At 32.2% G+C, this 18721-nt stretch overlaps 2 protein-coding genes across 2 annotated transcripts in view; both read left to right on the top strand.

Annotated features, from left to right (window-relative positions):
• Positions 1–48: 48 nt before the first annotated feature.
• LOC111702186 (uncharacterized) lies at positions 49–10812 on the top strand (the record flags this gene model as incomplete). Its single annotated transcript, XM_023473796.1, is given in 7 exon segments — positions 49–121; positions 1735–1815; positions 3059–3137; positions 6503–6655; positions 7150–7235; positions 10396–10458; positions 10678–10812. Coding segments are annotated over 7 exon segments (663 nt in total).
• The window catches only part of LOC111702203 (histone deacetylase 4-like), a 15102-nt gene continuing 7163 nt past the window's right edge, over positions 10783–18721 (top strand). Inside the window, exons 1-13 of the mRNA XM_023473816.1 lie at positions 10783–11036; positions 11698–11751; positions 11888–11957; positions 12504–12547; positions 13127–13189; positions 14026–14059; positions 14382–14477; positions 14568–14581; positions 14764–14821; positions 15628–15723; positions 15851–15960; positions 16680–16765; positions 17532–17722. Of these exons, the coding sequence (XP_023329584.1) occupies positions 10957–11036; positions 11698–11751; positions 11888–11957; positions 12504–12547; positions 13127–13189; positions 14026–14059; positions 14382–14477; positions 14568–14581; positions 14764–14821; positions 15628–15723; positions 15851–15960; positions 16680–16765; positions 17532–17722 (996 nt within the window). The 5' untranslated portion in view covers positions 10783–10956. The remainder of the gene's footprint in view (positions 11037–11697; positions 11752–11887; positions 11958–12503; positions 12548–13126; positions 13190–14025; positions 14060–14381; positions 14478–14567; positions 14582–14763; positions 14822–15627; positions 15724–15850; positions 15961–16679; positions 16766–17531; positions 17723–18721) is intronic.

The following is an 18721-nucleotide window of genomic DNA, read 5'->3' on the forward strand; positions in this document are numbered from 1 at the left end:
AGACAATTACAGACAGACAGACACACAGAGTGTAACAGCTGTGTTTAGACTGTTGATGAGGTTACAGCATGACAGCCAGGTTCAGGCTTTCCAGGTTCAGCAGACAGATAGACGGGAAGAGGTAATATTTTGTTCCTTATATAACATTCAATGTTCGTTAACAAAGCATTTGTTTTAAAACATTCATGTGCTCGTTAACAAAACATTTGTTTTAATGCATGCATGTGCTCGTTAACAAAACATTTGTTTTAAAGCATTCATGTGTTCGTTAACAAAACATTTGTTTTTAAACATTCATGTGCTCGTTAATAAAACTTTTGTTTTAAAACATCCCTGTAGTTAACGAAACATTTCTTTTAAAACATTCATGTGTTCGTTAACGAAACATTTGATTTAAATATTTATGTGTTCGGTTAGAAAACATTTGTTTTGAAACATTCATGTGCTCGTTAATAAAACATTCATGTGTTCGTTAACAAAATGTTTGTTTTAAAACATTCATGTGTTCGTTAACGAAACGAAAGTTTTTGGTTCGAATCTTTAAGCTAATATTTTGCTGTCAAATAAAAGGAAATTTTAAGAGTCATAAAAAATCTATTTATTCGTTAGTTAATGTTTAATGTTTGTGAACGAACCGAACGATCTTGGTTCGTTTTAAAAACAGAGTAAAACGTTGCAGTCAAAGGATACTTTTGAAGAAATAATTTTCAATCTGAAACGATTTTTTATTATGACTATAATTATGAGACGCGCTACACGCACGGTGGGGTATTTTTGGGGGTCATGGGGGGATGACTGGTTTTTGTCACAATTCACCTCTAAGAATACATTTGTCTTGTGTTTCGATGTGATAATGGACAAAATAAATATATCTTTTTGTTAACAAACATTGTATTAGTTGTAGCTAGCATTTGTTTATTATGATTTCAATTTATAATTACTTTTCCTGTTCATATATTTATCCTGGAATGGATCCTGTAAACCTGCAATATATTTAGATGTCGTCTTCATAACAGAGAGCTATTTCGGAAGAAAAACATATATTTTATAACAAAAGCACTAGAAAGCACAGAGGTTTTAGAATAATTTAAATATATAACAGCCATTTAGGGGTGCCAGTAGTACGCCAAGACCTTGATTACGCCAGAGTAGTGTGTTGTAAAATCCTATTTTAAGAGTTTTTAATGAAAAAGCGGGTTTTCTTTCGAAATTCTTAACTGAACAGACTTTTCTCAAAAAAAATCTGAAGCGGCCAAGCCTTATTTGACATAAATAAGATGTTTATGGAAAAAATTCACTTTGACTGACCCCACTGTGCGACGCGTTATCAATGATATATTTTTATTTCGACTAATGGTAAATATTTTTTAAAAGCTGTTCTAAATGATAGGCCCTACACAAAAAATAAAAAAAAGCTATTACATACAAGTCAGGACTTATCTAGCCGATAATGACTGTTTTAAATGATAAGCCCTACACACAAAAAGTTACAAAAAAATTAAAGCAAAGAAAATGACGATAGGAGGAAAAAGAAAAGGAGAAAAGAATGGCGTACTGTTGATTTTAATGAGTAATTTACATGTCACAGATCTGTGTGTTAAAAAGAGTTTGGAAATAAATTGTGTCTGTATTGCTCTAAATATAAATATAATCTAAACTGTCTCAATATTGATAAAGAGGAAATATTCTGAACCAAAATAACAGTAATATTATACATAGTCTTCTACCGTTTAGGAGGTGCACAAAGAGAAGAATAGAATTGAAAGTTTGAAGCTCAAAGATGAAACTTGTCAATCTGCAGTCGCCAGTCCAGAGGTAAAGTCAAAGCTTTTTTATATAGATAAATAAATATTAAAATGCTCTGTGGAAAAGAACTCCAAAAGGCGCGTTTGAGATTCATTCAAAATTTACAATTCACATGGAATAAAAAACGTCTTTTGCTTTGGAAACAATGAATACATTTTTGATCAGATTGAGGTTACATTACAAGTGTGTCGTTGTTTTTGTTTATTTAAACTGTATATTTTCATTTTCAAATCAAATTGACCGCAATTGAAAATATGAAGTTGAGATCAAATTTAATGAATTGAGAAGAATAGTTAAGTAAAGACTAAGTTGAACCACTTATTTTCAACTTAAGCCCCTTCTTACTAATCATAAACGTTTGTTTCATTCACTTTTATTTTCAATTGTTAAAATTTTCTGGTAAAAAGCTTGATTTTGTGCCAAAAATAAATATTTGTTTTCAATAAATATTTTCAAAATTCTAAAAATTACTACGTTGTTTTAAATATTTTAAGAATTGCACCAGGCACTTATCATTTTTTTTCATTTACTTTGATTCATGCCATGACACTGACAGTGTTTCCACAAATTAGTCAGGAACTATGACCCATAATAAAGTAATTATGAACTAAAAGAAAGAACTTTTAAAAGTGCAGAAACTTACAATATCAATTTCTTCGATGTGATGTCATCAACATTTAACTTTAAAATATTTTAACAATTATCCTTTTCAAAATTAGGATAAAATTTCTGCTGACGTTACACACAGAACGTAAGGTTATTCACAAAAGAGTGAATCACAGACTACACAGACTGCTCATACACTCTACCTGGATAGGCTGAGCAGGCCTTATAGTGTCCCGGCACGCCATGCTACAGTTCCATGTAATGTTTTTTGACTGACATCTCAGGGCTACTTGTTGCATTCTGGGGTTAAGTTTAACTTTTAAAGAAATACTCCAATTTTAAACACAAACCAAACTTTAATGAATATTGTCTATTTTTAAAGATTTTGCATTTCCTATTCAAAGGATCCTTAAATATCCCTGAATACAGATGTCTCCTGATTGGTCGTGTACAGTACTTGTACACAATAGAACTTGCTGTGGAAAATATCGCCACAAACTCAATTTTTCTAATTCCTATATCTGATCTAACAGAATTCATAGTTTGAAATATCTAAGGTCAGTGAGTTGCAAAGATAAAGGGATTAGAAAATCAAAGTTTGTTGCAATAATTTCAATAACAATAAATTCTAAATCCCTTTGTTTAGGTGAAAAGACGACTTCAGGAAGTTATCCTCCAGCGGAAACGGAAAGATGCCGCAGCATCGATGGGAAATCTAAAAATAGGTAAAATTTTTTTTTTATTAAAATGAAATGGAAACTTTTGTAGTATGCAAATCGGGATTAATTGCTTGATCTTGATCTTTTATTAATCTGCAGATTAATCTAATCTTTATTCAATAGCCCGCATGGTATAATCTATAGCCAGAGCTGGAAATATCGAGATCAATGCAATCCTCTCTTTTTCTTAATCTCGAGACTAACTTAATCTTGTACTTGTATCCTGAAAAATGTATAAAATTCAACCAATCAGAGCTACGTATCCGAAGCCGGGAAATTTGAATTTGCGCGCCATCTAGGATTAATATTCAAAAAACGGAAGGGACTCTCTTATTTTAAAAACCGGTTTTTGATTCTCTGTACTATATCCAAAAAAGAGTGGATTAAGCAAGAAATTAAAAGTGTCCACATTGGATATTCGGATTAAGGAGTCAGGATTAAAGGTATCCCATTCTAAAATTCCCAGCTCTCAAGGAATAACTAAAAAGAAAAGATTAAGCATTGATTCTCAAATTAAAATTGCCCGCAGTTGATATCGAGATCGAACAATCGGGATAAAGAGTATCTAATTATATGTTAGGATGCTTAACAATAGAAAATATTTATATGTAGACGGGTATAGTCAGCAATCGGGGGCGCGGCTTGAAAATACAATTGTTTGAAAGCTGCATAATTGTCTCATATGTTATATATTATATAATTACATGGCTGGCCGCTCACGGTAAATAAGGGGTCAAGAACAGAGAAATTTTGTGTTAGATTCTGATAATATTAATCACTTGATCTCGATATCCACTGTTTGCACTTTAAATGTGAGAATAAATCTCTTCAATCCAGGGTACGATTACCATGCGGGATATCGAATAAAGATTAGATTAATCTGCAGATCAGCAACAGATCGGCATCAAGCATTGATTTCTTAATATCTACAATACAAGAGTTAAATTTCAATGAGCCTGAACTTTTGTGTCCATTTTTACCTAATTAATTAAGATTTTTGGCATTTGTTATTTAATACTTTTGGTCAGAGATAATAAAACATAACTTGCACTTTGTACTTAAATGTCCTAATAAAACATAACTTGTACAATGTACTTAAATGTCCTAATAAAACATAACTTGTACTATGCACTTAAATGTCCTAATAAAACATAACTTGTACCATGTACTTAAATGTCCTAATAAAACATAACTTGCACTATGTACTTAAATGTCCTAATAAAACATAACTTGTACTCTGTACTTTAATGTCCTATTAAAACATAACGTGTAATATGTACCTAAATGTCCTCATAAAAAATAACGTGCACTATGTACTTAAATGTCCTAATAAAACCTAACTTGTACCATGTACTTAATGTCCGAATAAAACATAACTTGTACAATGTACTTAAATGTCCTAATAAAAATAACGTGCACTATGTACTTAAATGTTCTAATAAAACATAACGTGTACTATGTACTTAAATGTTCTAATAAAACATAACGTGTACTATGTACTTAAATGTTCTAATAAAACATAACGTTTACTATGTACTTAAATGTCCTAATAAAACATAACGTGTACTATGTACTTAAATGTCCTAATAAAACACAATTTGTTTTTCTTTCTTTGTACTTTTTCCCTTCTCTTGAGTTTCTGAAACTTAAAATTTGATTTTTTGTACAATTTATGTCTACAATATAAATATTAAACAAAATCTTACAATTTACAAGGATCATTCAGTATTTAAGCATTAAGTGTTTACAAGAGTACACTTTTCAAACTAATTTATTTTATCATCCCGTCTAATCCGGGCCGAGCCCTAAACCAGTTTATGCAGAGTACACTTTTCAAACTAATTTATTTTATCATCCCGTCTAATCCGGGCCCAGCCCTAAACCAGTTTACCAGAGTACACTTTTCAAATTAATTTATTTTATCATCCCGTCTAATCCGGGCCGAGCCCTAAAACCAGTTTATGCAGTGCAGACATATTTTTAAATATTCATGTACTGTTCCTGTATTCGGGTTGTAACGAAACATAGATTAATGCCACCATTTTTTTCTCCTCAAAGGAATTCAAAAAGAGGAAATTTTAGCCTTAGTCAAGTTTAGGAAACTAAAGGATAATACATACCAAGACACCCAACCACAACAAACCAAACGTACATTAAAGAGTGATATGAAAGATTCAAATGCATAATTGCATCCTTTGATATTTGTAATAGCAGACATTTTTTGACTGAAATAATAAAAAATTAGATTTTTAACTGTTTTTTGTATTCATTCATGTTGTTGAAGTTTTCCAGTTTTGAAGTTTTCCAGTGTTGAAATGTTGAAGTGTTCAGGTGTTTAAGTGTTAAAGTGTTAAAGTGTTAAAGTGTTAAAGTGTTAAAGTTTTAAAGTGTTAAAGTGTTAAAGTGCTAAAGTGTTAAAGTGTTAAAGTGTGAAAGTGTTAAAGTGTTTTAGTGTTTAAGTGTTGAGGTCTTGAGGTCTTGAAGTATTAAAGTGTTGAAGTGTTGAAGTGTTCATATGTTCATATGTTCAAGCTTTGAAGTTGTCAATTAACTAAGATTAATAATTTTTTATGTCTGGTTCAGTAGCTAAATTTTCCGGAAATTCATGAAAATTGAAAGCTCGATATTAGTATCGATTTTCCTGTAACAAACTAAATCTTTGTTTTGACCCACTTTCACTTGTCAGATTTTGATAAAATTTAGCTTTTTGGAAAGCCTTTGACAAAAGGAAACAAATTGCACAAGTTTTGCGAAAAAAAAATCGCAAATTTTTTGCAAACAACCTGTCAAAGGAAATTTGCACATTTTTAGTTTTTCTTGATTAAAAATCAACAAGTACCCCAGCAGAGATAGGGTTAAGGACTTAAAAAATTCGATTCGTCCCTTGTCCTGGGTGCTTACGAAGCAATTTAGGTTGCGGCTCTAACTGTTAAAATCAAGCGCCACTTTTTCTGGAATTCGACGAGATGATTTAGATAAAACTTTAAAGCAAATATTTTGAGAAACAAACATTTTATAATTTTAATTATTTAAAGAGAGTTTAAATTGTACAGAAAAGATAAAATGAATAAAAAAGGTTAAATTCCGTAAACTGAGAGGGAATATTTAGAAAAACTTCTTTCAATGGATCGATTGAGTACTATTTGTCAAGGTATTACCCCTGTATCTGGGAGGAATACTCCACTATTTGTCAAGGTATTACCCCTGTATCTGGGAGGAATACTCCACTATTTATCAAGGTATTACCCCTGTATCCGGGAGGAATACTCCACTATTTATCAAGGTATTACCACTGTATCTGGGAGGAATACTCCACTATTTGTCTAGGTATACCCCCTGTATCTGGGAGGAATACTCCACTATTTGTCTAGGTATACCCCCTGTATCTGGAGGGAGTACTCCACTACAAACTGCTATCCTGAGAAAGGTTCAGTCTGAATCCAACCTTTTGAAGATCAAGAACAAGAGAGGAGATAGGTCCTCAGGTCCTTACTCCAGGACATTCAATCACCAGCTGAGACTAGGTAATGCAAACCTTTACCTGACCAACCAATTTACGTAAGTTTAACGTAATTGTTATGTGATTCTAGGGTTTTTACGTAAAAATACGCAAACACCCTTTAGGGTTATTTACCCACAAAGGGAGAGTTTAGCGACAACCTGCAACTCTTTCAATTCAAAAATCTTCGAATTAAATTTGGGGTTCTACCTTCAATAAAGGTATAATATTAGGGTTTCCGACATAAGTGTATTTTACTTGTTTGAATTTGTGATCCTTGTAATTATGCACAACGCCGAAAATTCAGCGCAATTTAAATTCAGTTGTGCTGAATTATACGCAATGGAATTCTGTTTGAAAACTGTTTAGAATATCAAAGGTTTTTCCGAGAAGCCCAAAAAATTTACAACTGGAGGAAACCATTCATTCTAACATAAATAGTGCAGATTTCTGTAAATCGTGCTGAACTTCTGAAGTCATCTTTGTGCAATAGTATAAAATTAACTGTTTGCTGTTTAGTACCAGAATGTGCTGGAGGAAGTGAGGATAGTACACCTTCTCCTATATCTTGTTCTAGTCTAACTAACCCTAACCTACTTCTCCAGGTATATATAGTACACTTTCTCCTATATCTAGTTCTAGTCGTACCAACCCTAACCTACTTCTCCAGGTATATATAGTACACTTTTTCCTATATCTATTTCTAGTCTAACCAACCCTATTCTACTTCTCCAGTTATATAAAGTACACTTTTTCCTATATCTATTTCTAGTCTAACCAACCCTATTCTACTTCTCCAGTTATATAAAGTACACTTTTTCCTATATCTAGTTCTCGTCAAACCAACCCTATTCTACTTCTCCAGTTATATTAAGTACACTTTTTCCTATATCTAGTTCTCGTCAAACCAACCCTAATATACTTTTCCAGGTATATATATTACACTTTCTAGTATATCTAGTTCTAGTTAAACCAAACCTAATAAACTTCTCCAGGTATATATAGTACACTTTCTGCTATATCTAGTTCTAGTCTGTACACTGTTCATTGCACACTTTTCACTGTACAATTTACAATGTATATTGTACACTGTTCACTGTACACTTATACTGTCGTCTTCCTATTCCACAGTTCTACAGGCTCATCTCAATTACAAGTTTTGCAAGTACAAAAAAACTTAATGAACAAAACTAATTAATTATCAACCATTTACTTTAATTTAACAAAAACAAAAATACCCATTTTTAAGATTTTTTTACGATTAAAATATTTAAATACAAACAAAGTCAAAGTTTATATAATCTTAAGTTAAAAAAAACAAATTCTATTCTGCAATTTCTTTGAAGTTGTAATTAAGAAAGGGCAAACCTTGCAATATGCATTTCTTGTCAGGAAATGGAAATTAAGAATCCAAAAATAGTTTTAAATTATTTTCACGTCAGATTTTCGTGCATACTGTTTTTAAAAAGAAAAATACTCCAACTTGATGTAGAATTGCATGATAAAGAATACTATAGCTTAGTAGATTTAGTATCAGGATATTACTGTACAACGAACAATGTACAGTTAGTACAGTGAGATAACTTCAAGACTCATTTCATGACATTAAAAAGTCCGATGAACATGAGACACTACAATAGACTCATTTCATGACATTAAATAGTCCGATGAACATGAGAAACTACAACAGACACATTTCATGACATTAAAGAGTCCGATGAACATGAGAAACTACAACAGACTCATTTCATGACATTAAATAGTCCGATGAACATGAGAAACTACAACAGACACATTTCATGACATTAAATAGTCCGATGAACATGAGAAACTACAACAGACTCATTTCATGACATTAAATAGTCCGATGAACATGAGACACTACAATAGACTCATTTCATGACATTAAATAGTCCGATGAACATGAGAAACTACAACAAACACATATCATGACATTAAATAGTCCGATTAAATGAGAAACTACAACAGATTCATTTCATGACATTAAATAGTCCGATGAACATGAGAAACTACAACACATTTCATGACATTAAATAGTCCGATGAACATGAGAAACTACAACAAACACATATCATGACATTAAATAGTCCGATTAAATGAGAAACTACAACAGATTCATTTCATGACATTAAATAGTCCGATGAACATGAGAAACTACAACAGACTCATTTCATGACATTAAATAGTCCGATGAACATGAGACACTACAACAAACACATTTTATGACATTAAATAGTCCGATGAACATGAGAAATTACAACAGACTCATTTCATGACATTAAATAGTCCGATGAACATGAGAAACTACAACAAACACATTTTATGACATTAAATAGTCCGATGAACATGAGACACTACAACAGACCCATTTCATGACACTAAATATTCCTATGAACATGATACACTACAACAGACTCATTTCATGACATTAAATAGTCCGATGAACATGAGACACTACAACAGACACATTTCATGACATTAAATAGTCCTATGAACATGAGAAACTACAACAGACTCATTTCACTAAATAAGTTAATATTTAATCTACTGCCAAACCTAGTTTTTTTATAACACATCAAATAAAATTAATTATTACTTTAATCTAATCTTCCTAATCCATAGTTTTCTGGTTCTTATTGAATCTAAGACTTACAATCCTCACAATATATGAACAGCTCACAAATCACAATCTATGTACAACTCACAATATATTTACTACTCTCACAATCAATGTATGACTCGCAATATATGTATGACTCACAATGTATGTATAACTCACAATATATATATGACTCTTCATATACGTGTGACTCACTATGTATGTACGACTCACAATGTATGTACGACTCACAATATATGTGCGACTCAAAATAAATGTATGTATAGCGACTAACAATATATGTACGACACACAATGTATGTACGACTCACAATAAATGTATGTATGAATCAAATGTATGTACAACTCATGATGTATGTACGACTCACGATATATGTATGTATGAAAAACAATGTGTGTACAACTCACGATGTATGTACGACTCACAATGTATGTACGTCGGTACGACTCACAATATATGTACATCTCAAAATAGATGTACGGCTCCTAAAAAATGCATGACTCACAACAAATGTACAACTCACAAAATATGTCCGAATCATAAAAAATGAATGAATGGTTAAACACTTGAAATACGCACTTTATTTGAGAGCTTGTTAATAATAATTGTTTTCTTAGAAATATTTGAATGGTGAATAAATCAAGTAATAAGAACTAGAGATTCTAATAAACAAAATGATGATGAAAATAGCAGTTTACCCCCCCCTTACTCTTCTTATTTCAAAAATGGATTAACATTCCTTAATATTTTTTTGAAGGGGGGGGGGGAAGTGATATAGTCACTATATACATTGATAACATCCATACATACATGTACAATGTACAAACATGCATATGTATATATTTTTATTTATATCTTTAGGGTATATGTATATATATATACCCTAAAGATTGCAGTGCATGAAATATAATGTTTATGCAATAAAAACTCAAATAATGTCATGAAGATATCTTTTCTTAAATATATAAATATTTACAAATATATTCTGATGCTTTAAAATGTAATATTATCGAATAGTGTGATGGATTTTTATAAATACATAATTTTGGACGGGGGGTCGGCGTTTATGTCAATACAGCAAAGACGACTTTTATAATGAAATTACGACGAAGAATGTATTTTAGTGCAAGCCTGTTCAATCTTCTTCTCCGGACTCCTCCTCCCCCTCATCTCCTCAGGGGGTGGGGGTAAATGAAAAGCAAGTTGTAAAGGGATAAATACATAGAGTTACAGTAGAAATTTATACTCAAGGCTCAAATCCAGCGATATTTGAGTTCTTCGATATCTGTTCATTTCTTAAACAGAGATTTGTCAGAATACATATAATACATGAAAATAGCGAAAATAATTTTAAAAAAAAATTTTTTTAAAAAATGAAAGCAAATTGAAAAAATAACTGATTTCAGATCCTTGCCCAACATTCCCTCCAGCTTGGAACGTTCCCGCCGCTCACCACCGATCCGGGGACTCCCACAGAGGTATGCTTTCAATATTTCATGATCCGGGGACTCCCACAGAGGTATGCTTTCAATATTTCATGATCCGGGGACTCCCACAGAGGTATGCTTTCAATATTTCATGATCCGGGGACTCCCACAGAGGTATGCTTTCAATATTTCATGATCCGGGGACTCCCATAGAGGTATGCTTTAAATATTTCATGATCCGGGGACTCCCACAGAGGTATGCTTTCAATATTTCATGATCCGGGGACTCCCACAGAGGTATGCTTTCAATATTTCACTATCCGGGGACTCCCACAGAGGTATGCTTTCAATATTTCGTTTTTTTTAAATATTATGTGAACTTTATCATTCATGATCATTTTATACTTAACTTCATCATAGCAGAGCTAAAAAGTAACCATCGTTGTTAATCGTTTGGTTTGCTTTTACAAAATTTTGCAATATTTTATGCTTTAAAAAATGGAAAAAAGATCCAGAAACCATTGCTAGCTTTTTGATCGTTTTTTGTGTATATATTTTCTGTATTTTTATTTATGAATGTAAAATATAATTCTAAAAAGCTTGAAGGTTTTTGACAAAGAGAAAATTTCTGTCAAAACCATGTAGCAGCGTCGTCTTCCTATTCCACAGGTCACCATTCAAGGTCAATAATATGTCTAAGTCACGTTTTTTTAGGCTAAATCCTTTAAAAGACACATTCTAAGTCATGTTCTCTTTGGACTTTCATCCTAGCTTCATTGATTCCTAATCCCAAATCTTCCAATCCCAAATTTCTCAACAGCTGATTTCCATCCCAATCCCAACTTCCTCTTTAGTTGATATCCTTTCCAATTCCCAACCTTTTCTACCTACTTCCAATTGGTTCTATCTCATTCCACTGTATACTATATCTAAATTAAGTAGAAAGCTAATTTTGGACTTTTACAAATTTTGTATTTTTAAATTATTTTGTGTTTTCAGACCTAACCAGCGCCATTTTGGAAGATCTCATTCATCCGCCATCTTACCTCTTAGGTATTATTCTTCTCAAGCTTGACCTTGACCTCAATATTGATCTTGATCTTGATCTTGATCTTGATCTTGATCTTGATCATCTTGATCTTGATTTTGATTCTGACCTAAATTCGACTATTATTATTTCTATTTTCAGAAAACATCTTATCGAGAAATCGTTGGCTGAGAAACGATCGATGGACGATAATCAGTATTACTACCAACAGGAAAACACCTAATTCAGATATCTACGATATATTAATAAAGTTATAATCTCTGTCCGATCATAACTCACGAAACCTTGACAATTTTGCCTAAATGTTGATTGGGGAACTCGGGAGAACCACGGAAATGTTCTTAGCTTGGTTTTGAGATTCTAAGTTGAGTGCACCATAGATTCAATTTTCGAATCAACACTTTAGACTTAAAATTAGAAATTAAAAAATTGCTTTTATTCAACACGAAATTGCTGTTTTAGCAGCAAAAGTTTAATGACGGCCAGATTCTTTTTTATTTCGAAATTTATATTTGATTTTTTTCTTATTCTCATTGTTTTGAATGTGAATTACCCCCCACCCTTTGCCTGTGCTTCCCCACTCCCTTTTTGCCTGCGGTCCCCTCTTTTGCCCTTGGTCGCCCCTTTCCCTCATCTCGCGTCTAATCTTGAAGAAAATATCCTGATCTCTTTTAAGTATCAGTCTTATTTAGCATCATTTTTGTTTTTAAATTATAAAAAAAAATCATTTTTTTATCTGAATTATCTGATTTTATAGAATAAGATAGAAAGGGAAAGAACATCAAGAAATTCGTTCAACAAGTGAGTAATTAAAAAAGAAATTCATAACGCTCAGACTGCAACATCCAATTGAACATTCTTGGTTTCTTACTTGGTTTCTAGTTTTCTTCTGTCTGTCTACTGTCTACTGTATACTGTCTACTGTCTACTGTCTAGTATAAAATGTTAAAAATATTTTCCTTCAAGACATGTTGAAAAACATGTTATTTCCAATATATACTTATTTTTATATGGAAAGGTTTATAATAAAGATTATATCGAATAACTAGATTGGGAACCCAGCCTTGCACAGGGGGGGGGGGGGGCATACTTTGTCCGACTCATTTCCCGCCCTTCGTCGTAAATTACGATTTTAACTATTTTTCAGCAGCTCACACAGATCCGAAAAGTTACTTCAATTTTTTCAAAGACTGGGTCTACTTTTAAGTGTCCAATCTCATTCCTTAGTTTTCTGTTTACCACTGTATTAAGCGTAGTCAAACATAATAAACTAGTGGAACAACTCAATTATGGTTAAACTTTACCGTAAAGAATCGGACTCTATAAATACAGTGTCAACTGAAATGAAGAGTACAGTCCCTTTTATAATGTTATGTTTAGACCCCTAGAGGAGGTGATGGAGGAGGATGGGGGAGTGTCTACCCCTGCAGATCTAACAAATGGGTGAGTCATATATAATGTTACCTCTAAATAACGAAACTAAAAAATCTTAATTTGGTTGCAAAAGATTGCTACTGGATGGCTGCCAAATGAGCGACAAAAATTCTATTTTTTGGTGAATGAAAGCGATTTTTTGTTGGATATAAGCGATTATTCAGGCATCAGGGTTTGGGTTTAGTGGAAAAAGATAAGACTTGAGTTTAGAGACCACATTTAGAAATTTATCGACTCCTTATTCTTTCAACGAAACATGACAGTTGGTAAATAGTTTTGAATGTCGTCTTCTATACACTGTATTAGATATTAAAGGCTGTTTGCAGTTTATTTCGTTTAAAAAATTTTTGCTGAAATATATTTTATTTTGAAGTTAATTTTACTGTAATATTACTCCTATATAATATTTTTATTATTGTCTTTGGTATTAAACAACTTAACAAATTATAGAGAAAGAAATTCTAAACTATTTACCAACTGTCATGTTTCGTGGGACACCCTGTAGTTTTTTTCTTTGCCAAACCATTGGAATACTTTATTAAATGAAGAAAACCAAAAATATTTAGAACGGAAAACTTATACTTTATAATACTAGTGAACTTAATTAATAAAAGTTTTTTCTTAATAACAGGTTTTATAGCCAAAAATGGATGCACTGACTTTCTCATTGTTAATGTTAAAAATGACATCAGCTTTTATACGCAAAATACGTTCATGTTGGTCAAATAAAGTTGTCTCAAAAGGCCGTCTTTTCTTTATATTCAAAGTTTTAAAATAATTTTTAATCAATAAGCATATCTCGGACGAGAAACAAAACTGTTGAAGAATTCTTTATTTTATTTTAGAACACCCCGTGAATCAAGTATGGAGGAATTGCAGGTATTTTTTTTGTTCTTTTCGATTTAATAATTCTTATTCTAGATTTCTTCCTTTCAGTCTTTGTTAAACATCTTCTATGTTTAGTAAACTAGTTAATGGTGGTTAAACACTTCTGGCTTCGCTTTGGTTGAAAAAATAAAAAATCCTGGCCGAAATTTATTATTTCCCGCCCCCCTTCAGCTGGTAGACTCATAAATAGATACTATAAGTCCGTATTACGTCACAAGAACTCCCACCAATAAGAGTGCAGTATACTGGTCATTTGATATACAGACAATTCTAGGGATTCTTCAGGTTCTTTATCTGAAATAAATGATTCTAGGCCAGTCCCGAGAGAGTCGTACCAGTGTACATCAAGAAACCGTACTTCAAGGGGTTCATGGGACCATCCGGTATATCTCCCCTTGTACTTAGTGAGGTCANATTTTGAATGTAATTATTCTTAAGAGGATAAAATTACTGTCAATTTAAAAATGAGATTGAATTAAACTATAAATAATAATGAAAGTTATACTTATTTTCGTCTTCATTCATTTTTTTTGTTTTTTTGTTTGTTTTTGCTATAACTGATATATACATATGACTAAAAAGGCTCTTCGAGAACAATTTTAGAATAAAAAACATTTAAATTTTTTGACGAGAGTTTATATTATAGAAAAAATCATTTCCATCTTTTTTTGCTAATGAATTTTATTTTGTTACAGATTGCAGTATATTCTCACAAGACTGGTAGACACGGGTATACTGGCAAACTGTGAACAGGTTTTACAACTTTTAGAAAAATAAAAAATATCTAAAGTTCCGAAAAAACCGATTTTTAACTCTTGTTTTCTTTCTGCCGTTTGAATCACGCACTGTGGTGTTAAAACTGTGCACAGTAAATAAACCAAAGGGCAAAATATTTGAATTATTCTAGTTCTCAAATCATTTCTTAATTTTATTTTTGGTGGGTTTCTCTGAAATCCGCGGAAATAAATTTAATGAAAATTTAAAGGTTTCACTCTATATTCAAGCTTCTAAGCCTCTGAAGTATAACGCTTTCCCCAAACATAAGTTTTGCCCTGAGAGGTCGACACGTTTGGTCCGAATGCTGATTTTTCAAAAGGTTTAAATGGAAAATTGTTCTTCCTTAAAGAGACTGTCTTTGTAATTTCAGGATAATACGAATTCTTTCAAGAAAATATTCTTAAGTTGAAGACATGTTTTTACTTCTTACCTTTATAATTTAGAAAAAGATTGGTTTTCTAAAAATAGTTTAAATCCTATAAGGGGAAAATAAGATACAAATCTTCAAGGTGGGGTTATATTTTAATCCCAACTTTTTTTATGAATGCTACTCTGAAAATTACTTTTGTTCTGAATTAAAACTTATAACTGAGGATACTACAATTTCTAAAAATACATTTTTTTTGATTTAGTTTACGGTCGGGTTATAATAGCTTTCCAGAATTGGAATCAATACAATTACTTCCTAAAAATTAGTAAATTCTTGTGGGAGAGAATAATAGTTCATTCATAATTTTGCCGACTTAGGATTTGTTTCTATTCGATACAAAGAGATTGTTCAGGTTTCTGAGATGGGAACCCTGGAACAAATTCAGTCTTGTCACACCGAGGCCCATACTCTACTATTTGGGACTGGGACCAATGTAGGACTAAATCAGGTATATTAACTGAAATACTTATTTTATTCACAGAAATATTTACTGATATTTTGTTTGGAAGCTGTTTTATGATTAAAAATAAAAATAATGATTTTTAGAAATCACACATAAAAATGTTTGTTTTTAGGAAGGAGATGACACTGGGGCCCTCAGTAAGTTTACAGTTCTTCCTTGTGGAGGTCTTGGGGTAGATTCAGACACATATTGGAACCAGCTCTACACTGCAACAGCTGCCAGGTAGAACACCTCTATACTGCAACAGCTGCCAGGTAGAACCAACTCTATAGTGCAACAGCTGACAGGTAGAACCAGCTCTATACTGCAACAGCTGCCAGGTAGAACCAGCTTTATACTGCAACAGCTGCCAGGTAGAATCAACTCTATACTGCAACAGCTGCCAGGTAGAACCAGCTCTATACTACAACAGCTGCCAGGTAGAACCAGCTGTATATACTGCAACAGCTGCCAGGTAGAACCAGCTCTATACTGCAACAGCTGCCAGGTAGAACCAGCTCTATACTGCAACAGCTGCCAGGTAGAACTAGCTCTATACCAACAGCTCAAGAAAATCGAAAATTATCATATTTTAATGACATCATGTGTTCTTAAATACTTATTACTTATGTTCTAGCTACAGGGCCATTACAGAAGAGTTTTAGATATAATTGTATATCTACATTGATGCAAATAACTTTTTCAAAACAAATATTCTTAACATAATTTGTAAAGTTAATAAAATATTTAAAAATATACAATTTGAATGTCGTAAAAAGATCCAATTTACCATTTCTTTCTTGGGCAAATATTATAAACACTAATTCTTATAATTTTTTCAACACAAAGCATAATGCAGTTTAAGAAACAATATTTGAACAACCCCAGCCTTGAACAGAGAAATGTAAATATTGTAGTGCACAGAAACAAATACAAATTAATAATACTCTTGATTGTTTTAGGTTTGCTGTTGGTTCAACAGTGGAATTGGCATTAAAGATTGCCAGAGGAGAGATCAAAAACGGTTTTGCTGTGGTCAGACCTCCAGGTAGATATTGAGCTTAATATGGTTGAAATGGTTTGCTGTGGTCAGACCTCCGGGTAGATATTGAGCTTAATATGGTTGAAATGGTTTGCTGTGGTCAGACCTCCAGGTAGATATTGAGCTTAATATGGTTGAAATGGTTTTGTTTTTATAATTGAATGTCTGTTATGAACTATTTTTTTGTGAAAATACATACATAATATGCTTAATAGGGCTTTTATTTTACATTTTTAAATAGCCTTTTTAAATCTAATTTCTATTTACATGCCGTTATAGTGCAACTACTTAATTCCGTTTAATAATAGGGTCTTTAATCATAACATGGGTGAAATTACGTAACTATGTTCATACAGGGATAATATTTTTTTTTTGTCAAACTGCATGATTCGGTTAAAATTGTTTGTTTTTCTTTATAATTATCAGACGTAAACTATTCATTTTTTCTTATACAAACCATACGGGGCAGCCGTAGTACATATGAATTTCCGAGCCGGGTCAACCTTTCCGGTCCAAGTTTGTACTGTTCCTAGCTCTATGGACAGGACTAGCCGGTGCAACAAGGTTGACCCGGTCAGACTTTATGCTTCATATAGGTTGATTTAACTTTTACTAAAGGGGGTAGAGGTGCGTGACCATTGATGAAAATACATAATTTAGTTAATTGGGTTTAGTTTTTCTTCTTGATCCTTTGATATAAACTATTTTACCATTTACGAACTTACGTGATTTGGTTGATAGGGTAGCTCATATAATATTCTTCTTCTACAAGGGCATCATGCTGAAGCTGAAGAAGCAATGGGATTCTGTTACTTTAATACCATCGCCATTGCTGCTAAACAGCTGCTGGAGCACACTAGTACCAGGAGAATTCTGATTATTGACTGGGCAATCCATCATGGAAACGGGGTTCAGAAAATATTCTACAACGATCCCAGGGTGCTTTATATCAGCATTCATAGGTAATCATAGTATACCAGTTTATAGTTAATTTGAAATTGTTGATTTCTATTTCCAATGTGGCACTTTTAAATTTGAGGATCTTGATCCCTCAGCTAAAGTTATCCTTGTATGGTATAATCACCATTTGAAATTAGTAATGATCCATTAAAAATTTCTGACATCTTGCAACTTAAAAATTTAACTGGAAAAATTTTGATCTAAGTTGAGTGAATGAATTTTACCACCGCTCTGCTTATCAATTTTATTCTTTTTGCTTAATTTTTGAGAAATTTTTTAATTTCAAAAATTGACATTATAGATCATTTGAATAAAAAATCTTTAATTTAAGAACGTTTCGGCCTTTGTGCCCCTGTTTTATTAACAGTTTTAGCTTCTAACATGTGATTTTTGAAGCCGCTATTTTTTCTTCAATTGCAGATTTTTCTGTTTGGATCGGTGGCTCTTCAATATTTAGTTCTAAGCAAAAATTTTTATTTCGACCAACAGTAAACCTTTCCTTGGATCCTGTGTGACTATTCGCTTTAACAGTTATGAAGTTTATTTTATGCAATAAACAACAGAAAAACAAATCAATTTATATATAGATATCGTCTTCTTGTTCAGGCATGATAATATTTATATAGATATCGTATTCTTGTTAAGGCATGATAATATTTATATAGATATCGTCTTCTTGTTCAGACATGATAATATTTATATATAGATATCGTCTTCTTGTTCAGGCATGATAATATTTATATAGAAATCGTCTTCTTGTTCAGACATGATAATATTTATATATAGATATCGTCTTCTTGTCCAGGCATGATAATATTTATATAGAAATCGTCTTCTTGTTCAGACATGATAGTATTTATATATAGATATCGTCTTCTTGTCCAGGCATGATAATATTTATATAGATATCGTCTTCTTGTTCAGGCTTGATAATATTTATATAGATATCGTCTTCTTGTTCAGGCATGATAATATTTATATAGATATCGTCTTCTTGTTCAG

This window comes from Eurytemora carolleeae, unplaced genomic scaffold, assembly GCF_000591075.1.
Source record: "Eurytemora carolleeae unplaced genomic scaffold, Eaff_2.0 scaffold141, whole genome shotgun sequence".
Lineage (NCBI taxonomy): Eukaryota > Metazoa > Arthropoda > Copepoda > Calanoida > Temoridae > Eurytemora > Eurytemora carolleeae.